General features: G+C 39.2%; 1 protein-coding gene across 1 annotated transcript in view; it reads right to left on the minus strand.

The window, feature by feature from the left end:
- Positions 1-1537: 1537 nt before the first annotated feature.
- LOC125917384 (threonine--tRNA ligase 2, cytoplasmic) overlaps positions 1538-23690 on the minus strand; it is a 63047-nt gene continuing 40894 nt past the window's right edge. The window contains exons 11-19 of the mRNA XM_049623597.1: positions 22340-22506; positions 21309-21471; positions 15322-15459; positions 11770-11847; positions 11585-11685; positions 8971-9075; positions 4829-4901; positions 3738-3852; positions 1538-2478 (exon numbers count right to left, since the gene is read on the minus strand). Coding sequence (XP_049479554.1) covers positions 2330-2478; positions 3738-3852; positions 4829-4901; positions 8971-9075; positions 11585-11685; positions 11770-11847; positions 15322-15459; positions 21309-21471; positions 22340-22506 — 1089 coding nt within the window. The 3' untranslated portion in view covers positions 1538-2329. The remainder of the gene's footprint in view (positions 2479-3737; positions 3853-4828; positions 4902-8970; positions 9076-11584; positions 11686-11769; positions 11848-15321; positions 15460-21308; positions 21472-22339; positions 22507-23690) is intronic.

Here is a 23690-nt window from a genome sequence, read left to right on the forward strand (position 1 = left end):
TGATGACGTGTTTGATTTCATACTGAAAAGGTACTTATTGACAGATGAAGAAACTGTGGCACAAACCCAGTTGGGGAAGTGACCCCCAGGGTGTGCCAGGCAGCCCCAAAAGGACCCCCATTCCCTGTGTTGCCGACCTGATCAGTGCCCAGCTAGCATCTCTGGTCAGCTGTTGGTTTCATCACTAGCCAACTCCTTAAAGACATACATTACTTCCAGAAAGTTCCTCAGAGCCTGGGAGAGGACAGTAAGTATACCTGTCAAGGATTCAGGTCCAGAAGCACTGGGACAAGAACCCTGGGATGTGAAAGGAGGGTCCAAAGCATGAGCCCCTCCCTGGTGAAGGCCAGCCTTGGGGAGGGGAGCTGCACCCCAGGACTTTGGCTCCCTGCGTGCTCAGAAGGCAGACTGTACCTATTTGTGTCACAGCGTTCTTTGTCCTGTGTTGCTGACCTGCGTTCCCCTTTTCTACCCACCTGGCACGAGATTCTTTTGGGGGCCTTCTGACTCCCCATTCCCTCACTAGCCAGTTTCGATGAATGAAAAGAGTATATTGAATGGTGGCTGGCACACAATAAGACCTTAATAAATATTACCCTAAAAATTATATCACACAATTTGCACACCTTTCAGCACTATACAGGTTTGATATAAATTGCAGTTTTGTTTTTTAACTGTTCAGGATGCTAAATAATAAATGTGTTGAGAAGAGAGAGCATGTCTTCAATTTATTTTGAATTGCACAGCACCTAGCCAAATAAGCACCCAATGAATACTTCTTGATTGGTAGCTAAATTCTCTATTGGCATAAAGCTATTTCAATCCTGTTCTGAGCAGTAAGGTATTCCTTTCAGTTAAAAGCAAAACTCCATTTACATTGTGAAACTGACTAAAGGGAACTGTATTTAAGATGGAGTCAGGAGGCCAGAAGGGCCAGCTCTTATGCCCTACCACTCCTAATGGACTACACACCCAACTGCAAGAGAGGCACCTTGCATTCCCAACAGGAAGAACCTATACCTTGCTACCCCAGCAAGAGGAAGATTTTCTCTTTGCTGCAACAGCCCCACCAATGAGAAGCAGTCACAACTCACTAAAGAAAAGCCACTACAGTTGAAGCTCCCAGTTTACTCCAATGGATTTTTTGATTATAGCAGTCCTTCCCAATTCCGCCTCCCACCTTTGCTCTATAAAAAAACAGCCCTCTCTCCTGTGTATGGTTTTGCCATAGCAAAATGTCCCAAATTATAATTATCTGCTATTCCCGAAAGAATCCATTTCTGCTGATAAAATAGCTGACAGTTTTGGGGCACCTGGATGACTCAGTCAGTTAAGCGTCCGACTTGGGCTCAGGTCATGATCTCGCACTCCGTTGAGTTCGAGCCCCGCCTCAGGCTCTGTGCTGAAAGTTCAGAACCTGGAGCCCACTTCGGATTCTGTGTCTCCCTCTCTCTCTGTCCCTCCCCCCACTGCTTGCACTCTGTCTCTCTCTCTCTCTCAAAAATAAATAAACGTTAAAAAAAAAACTTATAAAAAATAACCGACAGTTTTATTTTTAAGGTTAACCGAATGTGTTAATCAGTAATACATCATCTCATCAAAAAAGCAATTTAACTCTAGGGGAGCTGCTTACTTATAAGCCAATGGCTGAAATACTGGAAACACTGTGTGCTGCATTCTATATAGGAATTTATTTTTTCTACAGATGAATAAGGCTCGATTTTCAATTAGAAGCATTCAAACAGCAACTCTTAACCTATACTGCAAACAACAGTAGATTCCACAACACTGAATTTGAAGTTCAGAGTCCTTGGTCAGTAATCCAGTATTTAGTACTAGCTTCTTGTTTTAAGGTTGTTGGTTAGTTAAGTGATGATTCCAATTTTGGAGATAAAGTTTCAATGTGAACTTTAGTAAGACAACCATAAAAATACCTGAGGTGTAATGTTACTAGAAAATAAGATTATCCCTTATATTTAAAAAAGCTTTGCAGATTTTTATTTGAAGCCTATTGTTTGAAAACCCAGTCTCAGCAATAATATCTCATAATCTTCATATCCCAGTATTTCCCCTCTTTCAATGAATAATATTTTCCCATTTAAGTCTTTCAAGGCATTTAGGAAATTAAGAATTTCCCAAGCTTGTCCTCTTACTAGCTTCAGAGACATTAAAGAATTAAACTTTTAATATCAGCTACTCATTCATTGTCTCCTTTCTCACTGAGCCCATCAGTGGGTCAAAAGTTCTCAGAAGTACTAAAGATAATTAAGAAAAATGCATTTTTAGGGTTCAAAACAAGGTTACATAGAAGCAAGAACAAGGAAGAATTTCAAAAGTCTTCCTCAGCATTTAGTGTACGTGATTTCTTGAGAGTCTTCAATTTATCAATGGCAGAAGTTACAGAAATCTCTCCATGAATTTTGTTGTCTCTTGTTCGAACATTTACAGCATTATTCGTCTTTTCCTTTTCTCCAACCACTGTGGAAAAGAAAGGGAAATAAACCTATTTTAAATAAATGATATAATAAATATTAAGTCAACAGTCACATGACACATCTTATTGAGTTCTTCTTCAGTATTAATCACTAATTATCAGTCTAATGACCATGAGGTCATCGTCTGATAGTAAACCCTTCAAAGAGGAATGACTTCTAACCCCTTCTCCTTATTGTCCACTTGCAAGAACATATATTGTGGTCTTAGGGTACAAATCAGAACAGGGAGATCTTACAGACCCCCTGACTCCATATGGCATCTGGGGAGGCACCAGACCCATGCCCAACCAGACAACCAGAATTTTCAGAAATGTAGGTAAAAATAATTTCTCTCTAGTGCCCCTTAGTGGGATGATGCCAGAATCTGCTGGCATGTTTCTTGTCATGTAGAAGGAAGAAATAGGTCACCAGTTAAGGGGAATAAAGTAGATATTCAAGAAAAACATAAAGACCCAGAGCAAAGTAGGGGCCAGAAATGAAGAGATTTAGTTGACCAGCTTGCTCCAATTAGTCTTCTAATGGTTTGGCTATTTAATTCTACCTTCCATGTCATGAGGTACTTCATTACACTTCCAAATAAATTCTGTCTTTGTCTAAGTCATTGTGAGAGTTCTGTCACCAGAAGGAGCCTGACTGAAACATCACAATACCTAATACACAAATACTTTCAATGACAAATGGCTGATAGGACAACACTATGTGTATTTACCTTCTACAGAATCTTTCAACTTGAGATAACAGTATCATGCCTGGAGGAATACGGTATCAGTTTCTCTTGATTTCTGACTCATTTTAAAGTCAAAATTTTAGATGCTCATCCAAGTACTCATATGCCTTCAGGACACTTTTTCACTTAAATTCTTTTCTTTTGATCATCTTAAATTTGGACTCTCTCCCACTCATTAGTTTAATCCCAAAGATTTGTAATAAATCAGAAAAGCAAAGGAGAATATTTGAGGCCTGTCACATGGCTGACACACAAAGAGCGTAATTCTACTGATGCAATCATTTTCACGTTTTTTTGTTGTTGTTGGTTTGCGATATTAACTACTGCTAGTAATACTAACAACTAACCAAGAACACCATGGACTGTTCTTGGTGCATACGTAACAATCAAATTGTCTTAATCACATAGTTATACCATACTCATGTAGTTATACTATATTCACATAGTTATACCATATTGTTTTTTAGAATTAGAGTGAAAAAACAAGCATTTGATAAAATTTAAACTTAAGTTACCCAAAATGAAATTATACTGAGCCAGCTGCGCATTTCGTATTTTCTTATTTAGTGTACAACTATGATCTAAGTCAACGTCAGCCATGAATCCTTCTTCAAAAAATGCATTGGATACCTACAAGAAAATGAAACACTTTCATTATTACAATATTTGTGGTAGCCAGCCTCCGAGAGGACCCATGGGATCCTCGCGTTTTGCATTCACACCTTGCGTCACCTCCTCCACCTTGTACCAGGTTGCTCGATGTGACCACAGAGAAGGGCAGAAGTGAGGGTGTGTCACTTTGGAGATTAAAAGACTTCAGCTCCCACGTCTTTAACATCACTCCCTCTGGGGAAACCAGCTGCCATGTTGGGAGGACATTCAGGAAACCTTTGGAAAAGCCCATGTGGTGAGGAACTGAAGCCTCCAACAATGATGTGATTGAGCCACAAGGCTGCAGCCCTGGCTGGCTGACAGCACCACTGGCATCCTTGTGAGGGGCACTGAGCCAGAATCGCCCAGTGAAGCTGCTCCCAGGTTCTGACTCTCAGAAACTATGAGATAATAAATATTGTCTCAGGCTGCTAAGGTTTGGAATTAACTTATGTGGCAATAGATAACATAAGTATCTTCCTTAACAGAGCCATGTGGAAAAGAATAATTTAAGTATGAGAGATGTATTAAAATCCCAATTTCTTGGGGTGCCTGGGTGGCTTGGTTGAGCATCTGACTCTTGATCTCAGCTCAGATCATGATCTCATGGTCATGAGATTGAGCCCCGAGTCAGGATCTGTGCTGGGCATGTAGCCCGCTTAAGATTCTCTCTTCCTCTGCCCCTCCCCCCACCCCACGTGCTCACCCTCTGTCTCTCTCAAAAACACAAAAATAAAAATAAAATCCCAATCTCAAAAACATTAAGAAATAAAATAGTTTTAATCCAGCTACACAGACATGATTCAGATGTTACTTTCAATTACTGAAAATGTGGGTGGTTAAAGTAATGTATTAGTTATGCAGTATTTTAAGGTATGAAAAATATTCCAAGTCAATAACCTTCACAGACTACATGCCGAGATTATTATGTACTTTATATTGTCTCTGATTTTACCTGAAGTGCATAGTTTTCACAAGTTGGCCCCACAGGGATGACCATTACCTGACGAGGAGATAGCCAGAAAGGCCTGAAAAATATATAAAATATATATTTTCAAAATCTAATGATGATCATCTGTTATGTGATTTAAAAAATAACCAAAGATTTTCTTTATAAGTAAGACTTCACAAGAGAGCAGATTCAGTAGAGTGATATGGAAGTAAACTAAACCTCTATACAGAGAGCTAAAAAGGAACAGCGTAGACAAGAGGAGAAGCTAGGGATTATGGTAGGACAGGGAGGGAAGAACAGGGGAGCAGCTGGGAGGAAGGACTAACCATCACTTATTGTACCACTGGTTACACTAGAGGCCTGCACTCCCAGGCCCTCACCCAAGAGAAATGGAAACATGTTCACCCAGAAACCTTCCCACTAATATTAGTTCATGGCAATTTTGCTTAGAATAGCCCCAAACTGGAAACACTCCAAATTTCTTTCAGTGGATGAATGGTCACATGGGTGCCTCCACACCATGGAACACTACCAGCAATAAAAGGGGACCAACCACTGATACTTGAAACAAGTTGGATGGATCTCAAGGGAACTCCAGTGCATGAATAAAGCCAACCCAACATGTTTGCACACTGTATGATTCCATTTATGTAACATTCTTGGAATGACAAAATCATGGAGATTTTGGAGAACAGATGAGTGGCTGTCACAGGATGATGAAGGGGGTGGGGGAGAAGGTATGGAACAATAAATTGGTAGCACAAGGAATCCTCATAAATAACAGAATTGTCTTATATCTTGACTGATGCTGGGTACCCTGATAAAATTTTATAGAACTAAACACACACATACACAGAAATGCACATAAACTGGGAAGACCTAAATAACTAAATAAGGCTGGTGGACTGCATCAAAGTCAATTTCCTGGTCATGATACTGTACAGTTTTGTAAGATGTTACCATTGGGGAAACTGGGGAAAGGGTATGCTGGACCTTTCTTATTACTTCTTACCACTACCTATAAATCTATAATGATCTCAAAGTGAAATAAAAATATATATATTATACATATATGTGTATGTGTATGTGTACATATATATATACACACACATATATATATACATATATATACACATATATACGTGTGTGTGTGTGTGTGTGTGTATATGTATATAGGAAGTTGGGTATAAGTATTGTTGGTTTTTTTTTTTAACATTTATTTTTTTTGAGACAGGGAGAGACAGCATGAATGGGGGAGGGTCAGAAAGAGAGGGAGACACAGGATCTGAAACAGGCTCCAGGCTCTGAGCTGTCAGCACAGAGCCTGATGCAGGGCTCAAACTCTCGGACCGCGAGATCATGACCTGAGCTGAAGTCGGATGCTTAACCGACTGAGCCACCCAGGCGCCCCTAAGTATTGTTTATTGTGGGAAATATTTCTTCATCAGTATTTTGTTTGAAGGTGAAAGTAAATGCAGTGGGGACTATTAGCTGGTGGCACTTTATGAACATACACATTTATATATTTATTCTTAAATTACAAAAGCAAAGTAACATGCATGATAAAGCAATAATAATACACATGATAAAACACAGAAAGACAGCTCTGTCCCCACCCCATCCCCAGGGGAGCCACATTTTAACCATTGCTATTGTGAGATCTTGGGGAGGTTTTCACCGCAACTCTGGCACGTGTCTTGAACTCTTGACTGATGAGCTGAAGAGCCTGTGCCCTGAGTCTGGGCAATGCAGGACAGCACACTGAGTGCATGGCACCATCTCCTGATTCCACTAGTTCTTTTCACCACCACTACTTGAGAGCAAGACACCACCATCTCCCACCTACATTAAAACTATTTAAAACAATCAACTGGAAAGAAATATCGACATGTTAACTCATACTTAGGTAGCGTGGATACTCATATCTATGTTTTTGGCTTATCTGTAACTTCAACAGCTTGGACACCCCATGATACCTGAGTACATTTCTCTAAGGTCACAAATAAAACCTCAGGGATATATACAGACTCTGGTTTCCCAGGACCTTTGGATGAGCCCTCTGCTTGGAGAATTTCCCACCTTGTATTGCCTGCTCATAAATTTGCTTTCCCAGCTTCCCTAGACATGTTAGAGTCCAGGCCTGTGACCTGGCATGTGCAGGCATGGCATGTTGATTTGGGACAGAGTGGCACATGGAGGGAGGTACTATAGGGAATCAGTTCTGGCAAGGGTGATGCAGAGACATGGAGCTTTGGGAGGGACCTGAGGCAGTGACGCCAGCAGTAGCATCCAGGGCCCAGTGTCAATGGTGGGAGCTGCAGGGACTGTGCCCAGTGACAGCAGAACAGGACTAAAATAGAACTAAGCACTAACAGCAGATCTCAATTTCTTTTTTTTTTTAAGTTTATTTATTTTTGAGAGAGAGAGAGAGAGAGAGAGAGAGAGAGAGCGTGGAGGAGGTGCAGATAGAAGGGGACCGAGGATCCGAAGTGGGCTCTGCACTGAGAGTAGAGAGCTGGATGTGGGGCTTGAACTCATGAATTGTGAGACCATAACCTGAGCTGAAGTCAGATGCTTAACTGACTGATCCACCCAGGTGCCCCTAATTTCTTAAACATAGATGGGAGGCAAAGATGTCCCATGTGGTTGCTGGGCTGTAGCATTTCCACATGCCATAGGACATGCCATCACAAGACATGTCGTCTGCCAGCTGGTGCCTTGACTGCTGATATGGCAATTCCCTAGTAGCGAATCCCACAATTCAGCTCAGTGACTTACTTCTTTTGCTAAAAAATTACTTCCATGGTCAGAAGGATTATTGTGTTTCTGACAGTCAAGGCTCAGTAAGTATTTATATGGTGCTGTTGTCAGAGGTATGGCAGGAAAGAAGAGCTAAGCAAAATCCAGAGTTGGTATCTTTGCCAGCAAGGAGAAGTCACTGGTCCTTGCATGATGAAAAGGATCCAGAAAGCTGACTTTTCCCCTGGGTTATGGTTCCATACCGGCGATCAGGATTGATCACTACTGATGGCAGATTGAATCCTCGGAAGAGGCATAGCCAGACGGAACTTGGTGAGGCTCGTGTTGTTGAACCCATATCCCCTAGTGGCCGCTTCATTCATGAACCACTGAGTGGTCACTAGGGGAAGATGGAAGCTGATGGTAACCACAGAATGGGTCCTCCTATATTTGAATATTAAACTCCTCAGGTTTGGACTGGGCACCACCAACTTCATGGCCTATTCTGAGCAAATATCCACATTCCTCTCCCCTAAATCTACTTGTCATCTATTTTCCAATCCAATTACTTCTAAGTCTCTGAGCTTGTGGCCAGAGCAGTAACCAGAGCCCATGCATCAGTGGAAACCTATACCTCTGGCCATTTTTCCTTCCAGAGGAAGAGGACTAAGAGATGTACCACTCAAATTCCTGCACTTGAGGGCATTTCCCTTCCACATGTCATCCCTAAGTGGCACCGTGCTACAGTAGCTGTCTGGCCTTATTAGGTTTGTGCCAAAGTATTGTTCAGAGCCATTTGTGAACCAGGTTTAAATGTTTTTCTTCTAACGTTGACTGGGCGCCCCCATTAGGTAAACAACATGGACTGAAGGAGGGATGGTCGTACAGCAAGAGGTGGTACTCTCAGTGTCCAGATGCAACTAGATCTTTGAAGGGCTTGGAATTGATAAAGATAACTCTTTAATTGTACCGAGTTCCCAAAAAGGCAAATGATGCAGTTTTAAGTCATTGTGCCTTTGTTTTCTTTGTTTTGGTTTCCTGATCTGGAAGATTCAATAAGAATTGATTATTTGCTGTTTGGATACTTGCTAATTATAAGGCAGGAGCCACCATTTTTTTCATAGTAATCTTATCTTGTTAGACATGATATTTAAGAATAAAAGGCGCCTGAGTAGCTCAGTTGGTTAAGTGTCTGACTCTTGGTTTCAGTTCAGGTCATGATCTCACGGTTTTGTGACTTCGAGCCCTGTGTCTCAGGCTCTGTGCTGGCAGTGCGGAGCTTGCTTGGGATTCTCTCTTCCTCTCTCTCTGCTCCTACCCCCTCACAATCTCTGCCTCTCGCAAAATAAATAAACTTTTTAAAAAAAGAATAATAGACATATAGCTTTTTTCTCCATATCACTTACCATTTCCCCCCATAGTTTTCTGAGAGAATGGCTATCATTCTTTCCACTGATCCCAAAATGGCTCGATGAATGATCACAGGGTTCTTCTTATCATCTCCATCCTTACTAAAAATGAAAATTATACATTTATGTATTTTCTTAAGATTCAGTAATAACTTTATCTTCTTATCTTATATTTAAAAGTTATTTTCCTGAACTAGGTAAAACAACGATTTCCTCATAAATCATCTTTAAGCCTATAATGTGCCACTTATTAGAAATAATAATACAAACCAAAGGGAAATGAAGTACATTATGTAGGAAAAAGCAAAATTATAATAGATCACTATTTCCATTATAAGTCAACTTATTTTTATTCTAAACTACTGGCTGATATCAGTTTACAAGCAATCTTGCAAATCATAATTTTTAAAAATTAACTTGATTTTGAACTATGGCTTACTCCACCAGTACTATATTGAACAGTTGTCAAAGACACTGAAGAAATAAGGAAAATGGATTTCTACAGTTGACATATTATATATAGACCTGAAAGACACCACCAAAAACCTGCTAGAACTGATAATATTAATAGTAAAAACTGATAATATATTTAGTAAAGTCACAGGATACAAAATCAATGTACAGATATCTGTTGCATTTCTATACATCAATAATGAAGCAGCAGAAAGAGAAATTAAGGTATCAGCCCCATTTACAATTGCATCAAAAACAATAAGATACCTAAGAATAAACTTAACCAAAGAGGTGAAAGACCTGTACTCTTAAAACTATAAAATACTGATGAAAGAAACTGAAGAAGACACAAAGAAATGCAAAGACATTCCACGATCATGGATTGGAAGAACAAATACTGTTCTTCCAAAGCAGTCTGCACATTTAATGCACTCTCTGTCAAAATGCCAACAGCATTTTTCACAGAGCTAGAAAAACAATCCTAAAATTGTATGGAACCACAAAAGACCCTGAATAGCCAATGCAATCTTGAAAAAGAAAAGCAAAGCCGGTGGCATCACAGTTCTAGACTTTAAGTTTTATCACAAAACTGTAATAATCAAAACAGTATGGTACTGGCACAAAAATAGACACACAGATTAACAGAACATGACAGAAAACCCAGAAATGAACCCACAGTTATATGGTCAATTAATTTTCAACAAAGCTGGAAATAACATCCAATGGGAAAAAGACAGTCTTTTCAACAAATGGTATTGGGAAAACTGGACAGCTACATGCAAAAGAGTGAAACTGGACTGCTTTCTTACACTATACACAAAAATAAATTCAAAACAGATTAAAAACCTAAATGTGAGACCTGAAACCATAAAAATCCTAGAAGGGAACACAGTCAGTAACTTCTGTGACATTGGTATTAGACTTTTTACTAGATAGGTCTCCTGTGGCAAGGGAAATGAAAGCAAAAATAAAGTATTGGGACAACATCAAAATAAAAAGCTTCTACACAGTGAAAGAAACAATCAACAAAACTACAAGACAACCTACAGAATGAGAGAAGATATTTGTAAATGACATATCCAATAAAGGGTTAGTACCCAAAATATATAAAGAACTTCTAAAACTCAACACAAAAAACTCCCCAAATAATCCAGTTTAAAAATGGGCAGAAGACATGAATGGGCATTTTTCCAAAAGAAGACATCCAGATGGCAAACAGATACATAAAAAGATGCTCAACATCACTTACCATCAGGGAAATGCAAATCAAAACTACAATGAGATATCACCTCACACCTGTCAGAATGGGTAAAATCAATAACACAGGAAACAATTGGTGTTGGTGATGTGGAGAAAAGGGAACCCTCTTGTACTGTTGGTGGGAATGAAAACTAGTACAGCCACTCTGGCAAACAGTACGGAGTTTCTTCAAAAAGGTAAAAATAGAACTACTCTACAATCCAGCAATCAGACTACTAGGTATTTACCCCAAAAAGACAAAAATACTAATTCAAAGGGATACATGCAACCTGACATTTACAGCAGCATTACCTACAATAGCCAAATTATGGAAACAGCCCAAGTGTCCATCAATCAATGAATGGATAAAGAAAAAAAAATCACACAATAGAATATTATTCATCCATAAAAAAGAATGAAATCTTGCCATTTGCAATGACATGGATGGAGCTGGAGAGTATTATGCTAAGCAAAATAAGTCAGTCAGAGAAAGACAAATGCCATATGATTTCACTCATATGCAGAATTTAAAAAACAAAACAAATGAACAAAGGTGGGGGAAAGAGAGAGAGGCAAATCAAGAAACATACTCTCAACTATAGAGAACAAACTGATGGTTACCAGAAGGAAGAGTGTGGATGGGTTAAATAGGTGAGGGGGATTGAGGGCACTTGTGACGAACACCAGGTGTATGGAAGTGTTGAATCACCATATTGTACACCTGAAGTTAATATTACATTTATGTTAATTAACTGGACTTTAAAACTTAAAAAATAATTTTAAAAAATGAGTATATTGCAGATATACTACTAGACATTCACTAGCCTGTATATTAATGTTTATTTTTATATTGCTAATATTCAAATGACAAATAATTAGCATATTAGTACTACATTATTTATCATATTCAATTACTCACCTAACATATGTAAGATTAAATCTCATTGGTAGTTGGAAGTCCAGCTGAATTGTAGCACATTGATGGTATCTGCCAATAGCATCCTTGATTTTTATATCAATCTGTAAATTAAATGGTGTTTACTTAAAGACAGCTTTTACTTTTCCTTTAAATTTTACTCTTTTTGAGGCATAGGGTCTACTTACTTTAGGGCCATAAAATGCTCCATCTCCAGGGTTCATCTTCCATGGTTTTCCAAATTCCACCAAGCTGTTTTGTAGTTGCTATTTTTTTTTTTTTAAAGAAGAGAACATTTAAAACTTCCATTTCATTGTACATTTTTTTTGGCCACATAGCTCAAAAAAGTAAGTTATTGCAAATTTTAATTATATTCTATTTTAGCTCAACATATATTTATTGGGCATGTTTTATATCCAATAAACTACTGAGCAAGGACTACATAAAGACGATTAAGTTGGTACTTGCTCTTATACACACTGTAACTGGGAAAATTAAAAGATAATGTACTAAGTTGTTCCAGGCAAGTGTTTAGGGAGGGATTACTTCACCCTCCTGCCAGTGCAGCCCACCCCGCCCACACACTTCCCAGCTCTTTGTAGGTGAGTCCTCCACACATTAAAAGGCATGAAAGCTTTAATCTTTCTCCTTCATCCGCTCTGTGTTTAGGTGGATAAAAAGGCCAAAGGAAAGGGCCTTCCACTGGTGTCTTGCTTTTCTTCTACCTCCATATGTGTGGCTGGGGACAGGCATCCTTTATGATTTATGCAGGGGTGGGAGCAGGAGGCCCACTTGGATCTTCAGCCTAACACATATGTTCTTTCACTGTAGCTTGTAGTGAAGACCCTCAGTACTTATGGGTGATTGGGTATACATGTAAGTATTAATAAAAGTGTCTTTGGGTCTTCTGGATATTCCCTATGCCAGCCTCCTTGAGAAGCACCTGTGCATTCCTAAGTCCCTGCCCAGCATACCACCAAACCACTACCCAAAGTCCTGTCAACACCTTGAGATATTGGTGCCCATGAAGGGGGTAACATCTGGGAGTAAAATGCTGCTGAGAGAAGTCAAAGCAGTGGTGATGCTGGGGGGCTAAAGCCAGAGTAATCAACAAAGCTGACTCCTGGGGTCCCAGCAGGCTTCCCCAGGATCTCAGTCAGAGTGCATCAGGAGCTGGTCTTGGCTGAGATCCCAGGAGGCTCCCTCAAGGGCCTGATCCTACCACAGCAGCTTGCATTCTACTTTGGACTGGAGAGGGATACCACCACAGACGCACTTCACAGGCTGGCAAGCCAGCCTCAGCCTTACTCTGTTTCTGAAAGGAGAACAGACACTGGAATATCCTCCCAGAAAAAATGAGGCCCTGCTACAGCAGGCAACTAAGTGATGGGGAGAAGTTAGGGAGCTCCCAGGGAGGAGAAAGAAAGGCCAGGTTTTGGGGAAGAGCATAAAGCAGGTGGCACTGATCCTCGGTGAGCCTCTGAGGACACAGTAATCATAAGGCCTGACAGGAATAGCCAAGGCTAAGAAAGCTTTCTGTTTATGCAAGGTATGGGAGGGTCTGTCTGAGAGGAGACTGAACCATTGTAATTCACATATGTGGACACTGACTGCACCCTGGCAGAGGAAAAATCAAGATCTCCTTCTCTCTCTTGATGGCTCTCTATTCTCCTTTTCCAGGTAAACCAAGTCTCTGGCTCCCGATACACTGTGGTATGGTGCTGGGCTCTGCACATACTGATTTGTTTGGAACTGTGATGTGGGCTTGTAATGTTCTTAAGGATCTTAATGACCCTGGAAACTCTGGAAAAGTGGGATGTAGGAGAGATCTGGAGTGGTTCTAGCTCCCCGGAGCTTGTAGATTTACATAAGTTCCAGTAGCAGAGGCCAGACCAGGTCTGCTGAAGCATCAGCCCAGACTCCCTTCAGACTTATCTGAGTGGGAACTCTACAGCTGAATTTAGGTTAAATTAAAAATTTGGAGATAGAACATTCAATTCCCATTTCTTTTGGATTTTAATTTCCACAAGAAAAAGTTGATTTCCTTTAGGTCACAGATTTCTTGATGAAACTTAATAGGAAGCAGGACTCACATCATTTAAATCTAGGATATTTTTTGCTCCTGACATTTTGGTTATTTGGGCAAGCTTTCATCTGATGGTCATGCTATATAGCTCCCTAGTGATCTTTGCTGGGTTCCATAACTACACACAATCTGAGACAGAAAATAAGGTAATGGTGAATTGCTGACCCAGGAACAATTTGGCCTTGGGGCTGACTTAACTAATGTCTCTTTCAAAGCATTTTAGAGACTTCTGAAGACAAAGATATATATGAATATATATATAAGTATATATTCATCTCACTGATTCCCAGATCAGGGGTAGACATCATGAGAGAAATTCCCCCAGAGTGGAAGGATTCTCATCTCCTAAGGGAACAATCAGTCAGCTAAAAGAGCAAAACAATGGTGGAACTGCCCACCTATTCTCCCTGTGCCAGGCCCACACCTGGTCCATCCACCTTTTAGCCCCCTGCACTCCATGAATGGAGTGATGATGATGATGATACTACTACTATTAATAAAACGAACATCTAACATTTACTGAACACCTACATGTGGCTGGCACTATGACAAACTTCTCATATAAATTATTTCACTTAAGCCCATCATAACCTTATGAAGTAGGTATTATCACCATTATCATCATCATCATCATAATCATCATCACCATTTCACAGACCTTAATGCTTCAAGATTTCTATAATTTACTCATGGAGCTAACCTCTGAAACTAGGCAAAAAAGGGTCCAGAGCCAAGCTTTGTGGCCTCATTTCCTCTTCCTACTTCCATGTGGCTAGGCAGGTAAACTGAGTCAGCATCCTGGAGCAGGGTGTCTAATTTGACTTTCTTCCTCCATGCAAAAGACATGGAAAAAGGTCTATTTAGGATGGGCATGGGGCAGTGGGGAGAAGAAGGGTCTAATCAGATCTCATGCCTAAAATGCTTCTACCCAGTCTCTGCCTGCCTCAGTGCCTAATAGAAAACTAATTGTTACACTATCATACAGTGCTCCTCTGATTCTTATTCCTTAAAGATTTGTGTGATAAGCATTTATGAGTATTCCATGAAGAGGTGGACCAAAAGGCTGGTCAGGGATTAGGCATTCCTGGGGTGTCTGGCCATAATACCATATTCATTTCTAGTAAAATCTGACACAGGAGATACACTATAGCCCTTTCAAGTTTGGTGAGAAAAAATAAGCAGCATGGTGAGCTCCTTAATCTTTGTTTTCCAAAGCTGAGATGTGATATGTGAGTCTCTGGGTGCCTTTCGACAGAGGACGGCACTAGAGGCTGTGACTTTGCAGGGGATTCAAGCATTGGGTGTGTGCATCTACATCTATGAGTCACACTACGATGGACCAACAAGCAATAGCTTAAAATAAGCTGCACACACACCAAGAGTGCCTGCAAAGCAGAGGATTCCTTTAAAAACACGGGAAACTGGTATTAGTGACTGACATTGAAAGAGCACAAATAAAAAGTGTTTGAAGCAAACGTGAGGTATTGTTATTATCACTGTTACAAAGAAAACTGGACAATCTTCATATCCTGTAACTTCCAATTTAAACATTTCTGTTGCAAAGCACTGTCACCTCCTCATGCAGGGTACCTGCAGAAACTCGGGTGGTTTCCATGCTCACGTAAATGAAGGGGCGCACTTTGTCTCTCCCTACCTTTTCAGCTTCATCCCATATCTCTACTTCTCCTAGGAAGTTTTCAGGCCTTGTTGACAAATTTAATTCAAAGGAGAAGCCAAATGTTGAGTAAACAGATTGCAAAAACTGCAAACACCCCTTTATTTCTTCTTCAATCTGAAATGAGAGCAAATGACATGTTCTAATTAGTTAACACCAAATCAAATCAATTGCTGGCATTTAAAAGAATTCTCCATGTCAGATAGAAATAAGGAATGTTTTTACTACACAGCTAATGACACTGTTTTGGTTGTTCATCCATTCCTTACTCAAATACTCAAGAAATGTCCACCACACTCCAGGCGTGACCAGGCAACCAGCAGCTCCCAGTCCAGACAAGGCTACCTCACCATGAGCAATGCCACACAAAAGGGGGAAGAGTGGCTGTACAGAAGGAGTGATAGCCAAGCTGCTGTGACAACAGGATAAGTAAGAGTTCTCCATGGAAAGCGAGGGGAGGAGCTTCTGGAGCAGAGGAAATGCTAAGAATGAGGGCCTACAGGAGAGAGGGGCAGGCTAGGGCAGGGCAGCTCCAGGAAGCTGCTGTGGGACCACGTTGTGTATGAGACGGAAGAGCGGCACAGAAGGGAAGTTGGTAGGTGATCAGTCTAGGGGCAGACAGGGACCAGAGAAAATTAAGGATCTTCAAAGTCAGGGTAGTGTCTGCACTTTTTACCCTGAGAGCAATGGGAAACCAATGAAGGGTTCTTCAGCAAGAGACACACACAATCCCATCAGTTCCTTTCATGGGAAGTGGACTGGCAAGACTAGAAGCCAGGCACATTGGGAAGCTGGCAGGGTCATTTAGGAGGGAGATGATGGTAGTTTGAACCAAAGAGAAGCAGCTGGAATGCAAGGAATTTGTGCCAAGTGCTGGAAATTCAGGAATGGATGAACAAAATTATTCAGGAATTAACAATACATTTAGGGAGAGCTATCAATAGGGCTTATGGTTAATTGGACATGAGGAGTAAAAAGTAAAGGGCACCTGGATTCCTGGCCTGGGCAGTGGACAGGACGTTGGTGCATCCGCTGAATGAGTGACCAGGGAAGGGTGAGGCAGTGGTGTGAAGGCAAAAGCGGGGACTGATTTTACACATGGCAAATGTGAGGATGCTTGTGATGGCCAGGGAGACATGTCTACCAGGCCCTGTCAGATTGAGATCTGGAGCTCCAGAGGGACAGCTGAGATGCAGGTGAAACTGGCAGCTAGCTGAGCCTACGAAGTAACTGAGGCCCCAGAGAGTGTTGTGAGATCAGAGCTAGGGGCTGTGAGGGTGTGGGGAAAGGAGGGCACATTTAAATGCAAACGGGATAGCTGCCCCCAAAACCAGACACATTTAGGAGAGAGGAGACAGGCAAGGATCTGCGTTTTGTCACTATGGATCAGTTTGAATTTTTCAGATGTTTTATCCATGGAATCATGCAGTAGATGCTCTATTTTTGTCTGGCTTTTTTTCACTCAGAATAATTATTTGGAGATAGATACACTTGTGTTATAAGTATCAATAAATCATTCCTTTTTTTTTTTTAAGTTTATTGATTTATTTTGAGAGAGACAGAGAGAGAGAGGGAGGGAATATCCCAAGCAGGCTCTGTTGTCAGCACAGAGCCCAATGCAGGGCTGAATCTCAGGAACAATGAGACAATGACCTGAGCCAAAATCAAGAGCCAGATGCTTAACTGACTGAGTCACCCAGGTGCCCCTACATCATTCCTTCTTGTTTAGTAGTTTTCCATTGTACCACAGTTTCTTTTTATTTCCACCTGTTATTGGGCATTAGGGTTATTCCTATATTGTGGCTATTTCAGATAAAGCTACAATAAATGTTTGTGCTCAAGTCTTTGTAGGGATGTGTGCTTTCTTTTTCTCTTGGGGAAAAAAAAAGGAGTGAGATGGTTGGGTCATACAGGAGGTGTGCATTTAACTTTTTAAGAAACTAGTGAACTGTTTTTGAAAGTGATTGTACCATTTTACATTCCTATGAATAGGCCTGCCATATGGTGGATTACATTGACAGGTGTTGTGACACTGAATCAGCCTCACATCCCTGGAGGCTAAACCTCAACTGCTCATGATGTGGAATTATTTTTATATATTGTTGAATTCTATTTGCTAATATTATGTTAAGGGCTTTTACATCTGTATCCATGTGGGATACTGGTCTGTAGTTTTGTCTGGTTTTGGTATTGGTTAAAAGTAGCTTCATAAAATTAACCAGGAAGTATTTTCTCTTCTATTTCAGAACAGAGTATACAGAATTGGTACTAATTCTTCTATAAATGTTCAATAGCATTCAGTGAAAAAATCTGAGCCTAGAGATTTCTTTTGGGGAAGTTTTAAAATTATAAATTCAATTTCTTTAATAGTGACAAAGCTTTTCAAATGATCTATTTCTATCAGGTGATTTTATGGTAGTTGGTACTTTTTAAGCAGTAAGCTCATTTGAACTATGTTGTCGAGCTGATTTATGTAGAGTAGTTTATTACATTCATTTATTATGCTTTTGATGTCTTCAAGGTCTTTAGTGATATCCCCTATTGATTCCTGATGCTGGTAATTTCTGTCTTCCCAGTTTTTTTCTCTCTTTGTCTTGAAGGAAGTTTGCCAATTTTGTTAATCTTTTAAAAAAAAGTTTTTAACTCATTAATTTTTCCATTGTTTTTCTGTTTTCAATTTCATTGATTTCTGCTCTTGTCTTTATTGATTTCTTCCTTCTTATTATTTTGGGTTTATTTTGCCCTTCCTTTTTTCTAGGTCTTGCAGTGGGAGTCTAGATATTGATTTGAGACTTTTCTTCTTTTATAATACATGTATTTAATGCTATTAACTTTTTAGTACTGCTTTTGCTGTGCCCCACAAATTTTGAAATTATATTTCCATTTTAATAGATTATTTTAACCATCTACATTTAATATAATATGTTAGGACTTAAGTTTGTCTTTTTTGTTGTTTATATTGTTTCCTTCTTGTACTGTCTTATTATTCATTTTTCTTTTCTTTTTCCTGCCTTTCTATCATCTAATTTAGTATTTTTTAGAATTCCATTTTTATTTATCTATTTTTAGCATATATCTATCTGTGTATATTTTTCCCCCAGTGGTTTCTCTAGATATTACATAACAGTTTACTGATGTCATTATTTTATCACTTCAAGTACAGAAATCTTACATCCCTTTACTCCATTTATAGTATAATTTTCTTAGATGTTTCTTCATACATATGCTGAGAACCATATCAGACAGTGTTATAATCTTTGCTTCAACCATCAAGCATAATTTAGAAACTTCAAAAGGCAAAGGGAAATATATTTATCTTTCTTAGAGTACTTCCTGGAGCCATTATTTTAAGGTAGGTTTTGATTTCCCCTTCATTCCTGAAGGATATTTTTTATGGATACAGAATTCTGGGTTGACAGTTCTTTCAGCATTTAAAAAGTGTTGTTCACTTCCTTCTAACATCCATGGTTTTTGATAAAAAATTTCCTCTTGTGCAAAAAAAATTTTTCTTAAAGATAATGTTGATCTCTCTCCCATTGCTTTCAAACATTTTCTTTATCATTAGTTTTCAGAAATTTGGCTATGATGTGCCCTGGTGTGGATTTCTTTGGGTTTATCCTTTTGGAAGTTTTCTCAGCTTCCTGAATCTGTAGGCTTATGTCTTTTGCCAAAGTTGGAAGTTTCAGCCATTATGTCTTTGAGTACATTTCACCTACATCCTTATTCCCCTCTTCTTCCAGAACTCTGGTAACATAAATATTAGGCATTTTGTTTTAGTTCCACCAGTCTCTGAAATTTTGTTCATTTTTATTTCAGCCTCTTCTCTTTGTTGTTCAAACTAGGTAATTTCCATGATTGTCTTCAAGTTCACGGATTTTTTTTTCTCTGTCCCCTCTATTCTGCTCATGAATCCATCTACTATTTTATTTCAGTTATTATATTTTTCACTTCTAAGATTTCCATTTGGTTCTTCTTTAGATCTCTTATTTCTTTCCTGAGATTTTCTATTTCTTTTTTGAAACTTTTTTTTTTCATTTGTTTCAAGTGTGTCTGTAATTGCTTGCTAAGGCATTCTTATGATGGCTCCTTTAAATGAGATATTTTAGTGAGATAATGCTAATATCCTCGTCATCTCCACATTAGTGTTCATAGATTGTCCATTTTCATTAAGTTGAGATTTTCCTAGTTCTTGGCATGATGTTTGACTTTTGATTTATAAAATTTAAAGTTTGGGCAGTATAAGACCTTTAATTTTATTTAAACCTTCTGTTTTAGCTGGCTTCCACAGACTTCACTCCAACTAGAGGATGAAATACTTCCTGGTTACTGCAAAGTGGGAATAGATGGTCTAGGTTTCCCACTGGGGGGCCATGACTGCTGGTGACAGTAGGATTTCTGGTACTCCACTAGGTTTCCTCTGATAACACCTTGTCAGGGAGGAGTATCTTGTTACTGTGGCCATTACTGACCACATTGAGTTCGTGTCCTCATTACTGTAGGGTGGTAGTAAAAGTCCTATCTTTCCACTAGACCTTCCCTGACACCACTCAAGCAGGGAGGCACCTTGTTACTGCCAGATGAGGGTGGAATTCTATGCCCACATGATACTCCACTGATACTATAAGGTATGTGGGAGGTCTTTGTTAACGTCCAGCAAGAATGTGAAGAATAGGTATTATTTTTTCTTCCAGTGCTTGGTAGAATTCACCAGTGATTCCATAATGGCTTGAAGTTTTCTTTGTGCAAAGGCTGTTCAGTTCCAATTCAACTTCTTTAATAGACACAGGGCTAGTCAGATTATCTACTTCTTGAATGAAGTTTGGTAGTTTGTCTTTCAAGGAAATTTGTCCATTTTATCTAAGTTGTCAAATTTACTGGTATAAAATTGTTCATAATATTGACTTGGTATTCTTTTACTATCTATAGAACCTGAAATAATGCCATGTCTCTCATTTCTAGTATTTTTAATTTGTACCTTCTCTTTTTCTTCTGATCAGTCTAAAAGTTTATAAATTTTATTGATCTTCTCTGAGAAATAGACTTTGTTTTTTACTGATATTTTCATTGTTTTTCTTTTTTTATACTTCACTGATTTCTGTGTTATTTTCTAATATTTACTTCTGATGTAATTTGGGATTTTTTTTTTTTTTTTTTTAGTTTATTAAGTGGAAGCTGATGTCATTGATATACACATTTCTGATATAGACATTTAGTGCTACAAATGTCCCTCCAAGTATCATTTTAATGGCATCCCATAAATTTTGATGTATTGTATTTCATTTCATTTGATATATAATACTTTCTAATTTCCTCTTTGATCTCTTCTTTGATCCATGTATTATTTAGAAGTGTGTTATTTACTTTCTAAATATTTGAGGATTTTCCAGATAGCTCTCTGTTACTGATGTCTACTTTAATTCTCCCGTGACCAGAGAACATATTTTGTGTGAATTGAATCCCTTTAAATTTGTTGAGAATTTATTAAGTCCCAGAATATGGTCTATCTTGGTAATTTGTGTGCACTTTCAAAGAATGTATACTCTGCTGTTATTGGTTGAAGTGTTCTATGAATGTCAATTAGGTCAAATCATTTGATAGTGGCCTTTTTCATGACAATTTTTATTTGAAGTGACCTGAAAACCTGAAAAAGTAAACTCTCACTTCTACACAATGTTGAAAAACAAACAAAAAACCACAAAATTCTACCAAATCCCTTAAAATATTTCACTTAGTGTATTTAAGTTAATAAAACTGGAGGAAACTTTAAAGAAAAAAATAATACATTTCATGACTAGAGATTACTGATCTGTTACCCAAATTAGAGGATCACAAAATGTTAGATCTGAAGGACACTTCAGAGACAAGACCAAAGATCTTATTTTACAGCAACTCTGAAACTAAGAGATGTGTCCAAGGCAACACACTGAATTTATGCCAACCATGCTTCATCCTGTATTACTGTTTACCTGCTCTACTGTGCAGAAGATGTGGGCATCATCCTGCTGGAAGCGTCTAACTCGAGTCAAGCCACTTAAAGTTCCCGACAATTCATTCCTATGAAGAACTCCAAAATCAGCAAATCTTATAGGCATTTCCCTCCATGATCGTGGACGATGGGCAAACATTAAACTAGAAAAGACGCAACGACACATAGCTTGTACTTAGCACAGCAAAGATTAAGTAATTATCTAAATAATAAGTTACAATGAAGCCTCAAGACTTCTAAACACCTTATTCTGGTTCTTAGATCACCAGCTTAAAAACAAATTCTAGGAATTATTGAACCTTGAATTTATATTACTGCAGTACTCTGAGAAAGGACCCTGTCCGTCCTCTCTTCCAGAAATTCTGTTCCATATTCTTATTCACCCAATGAATTTCCACTTACTGTGTACAATTTACTTCAAAGTCTACTTTTTTGTGTGTAAGTTTATTCATGTGGAGAAAGACAAAGAGAGTGAGTGGGGAAGGGGCAGAGAGAGAGAGGGAGAGAGAGAATCCCAAGCAAGCTCCGCACTGTCAGTGTGGAGCCCAATGCAGGGCTCAAACTCACAAAACATGAGAGCATGACCTCTCACAAAACATGAGAGCCAAAGTGGGATGTTCAACCGACTGAGCCACCCAGGCGCCCCCTCAAAGTCTACTTCTTAAGTGAAGCCCTCTTGGACACCTCCGTAGGCAGGGCTGGGCAGTCTGCCCTCAGGCTCCAAGAACACCTGGAATGTGCCATTATTTTGGCACTGAACCTAATTGTTTTTTCAACATTTTTATTTATTTTTGAGAGACAGAGAGAGACAGAGTGCGAGCAGGGGAGGGGCAGAGAGAGAGAGACGGAGACACAGAATCCAAAGCAGGCTCCAGGCTCTGAGCTGTGAGCACAGAGCCTGATGCGGAACTCGAACCCATGAACCGTGAGATCATGACCTGAGCCGAAGTCAGATGCTTAACCGACTAAGCCACCCAGGCGCCCCAGATTTGCTTCACTTTTAATACTCACCAATGCCCTGGACAGTTCATGGGCTTAAGGGCAAAAGTGTCCTTTTCAATATCAAAGGTAAACATGTTCTCACTGTAATGCTGCCAGTGGCCTGAGGTTTCCCAGAGCCTGCTGTTGTACATGTTGGGAGAGAGCACCTCTGTGAAGTTACGTTGGTGATATTCCTCCTTTAAGATAAATGCGTTGAATGTTAAAATGTGGCACAACAGATCACAATTCCACGCGAAGTAACACTAGATGCAAATATTTTTAACTTAGGATTACATCCTTTTTTTTTTAATGTTTATTATTTATTTTTGAGAGAGGGAGAGGCAGAGTGCAAGCTGGGGAGGGCAAAGAGAGAGAGGGAGATACAGAATCCAAAGCAGGCTCCAGGCTCCCAGCTGTCAGCACAGAGCCCGAGTGGGGCTCGAACTCACGAACCATGAGATCACGACCTGAGCCAAAGCCAGATGCTCAACTGACTGAGCCACCCAGGCACCCCTGGGATTGCATCTTATATTAATTCCTGGTTAAGGTGCCCTCAGTTTTAGGTGTCGTACTCTCTGGGTCATGAAGGTTAGATTAATGTACTCTCAGTATAATTTTCATATTAAGTATCTTTATTTTATATTATAAAACTGCATATAGTCCATGTTTTAATTCTTTGAAAATTAGTAATTGAAATTATATATAATTACATATAACATCTATTATATGTATTATATACTATTATATATTATATTATTATGTATATATAAGCTTTATATAACTACAAACTCCCAAATCCTGCTACATTCTAGATAAACAGCAGGATTTTTTCTATACTGAAGAGGTAAAATAATTTCATAACTCAATAAGCCTGAATGCTACATTGCATGAAAATTTACTTTTGATCTATTTAGTTTTATCATTATTTTTTAAAGTTTATTTACTTATTTTGAGAGAGAGAGAGAGAATGAGCAGGGGAGGAGCAGAGAGAGAGAGAATCCCAAGCAGGTTCCAGGCTGTCAGGGCAGAGCCCAACACAGGGCTTGATCCCACAAACTGAGATCATAACCTGAGCTGAAATTCAGATTGGATGCTTAACTGACTGAGTCACACAGGTGCCTCTGATCTATTTAGTTTTAAATAGAAATGAAGCTGAGAATTTTAATTTTTATCACATGAAGTGGTTGAAATCTATAAAGTCATGAACTGGCTTTTCTCCCTCCCTCCCTGTAAATGGCTTCCCTACTTCAATCACTGAGGACAGGAAAAGAGAGTCAACTGAAGTACTTATTTTAATTTTTTTTTTTTCCTCCGGATAGCAATCAGATGACCTTTGTTGCTGGTTTCCTAGGTTCTTACCATCTGTTAATCACTTAAGAAA

This window comes from Panthera uncia, unplaced genomic scaffold (genome assembly GCF_023721935.1).
Source record: "Panthera uncia isolate 11264 unplaced genomic scaffold, Puncia_PCG_1.0 HiC_scaffold_178, whole genome shotgun sequence".
Lineage (NCBI taxonomy): Eukaryota > Metazoa > Chordata > Mammalia > Carnivora > Felidae > Panthera > Panthera uncia.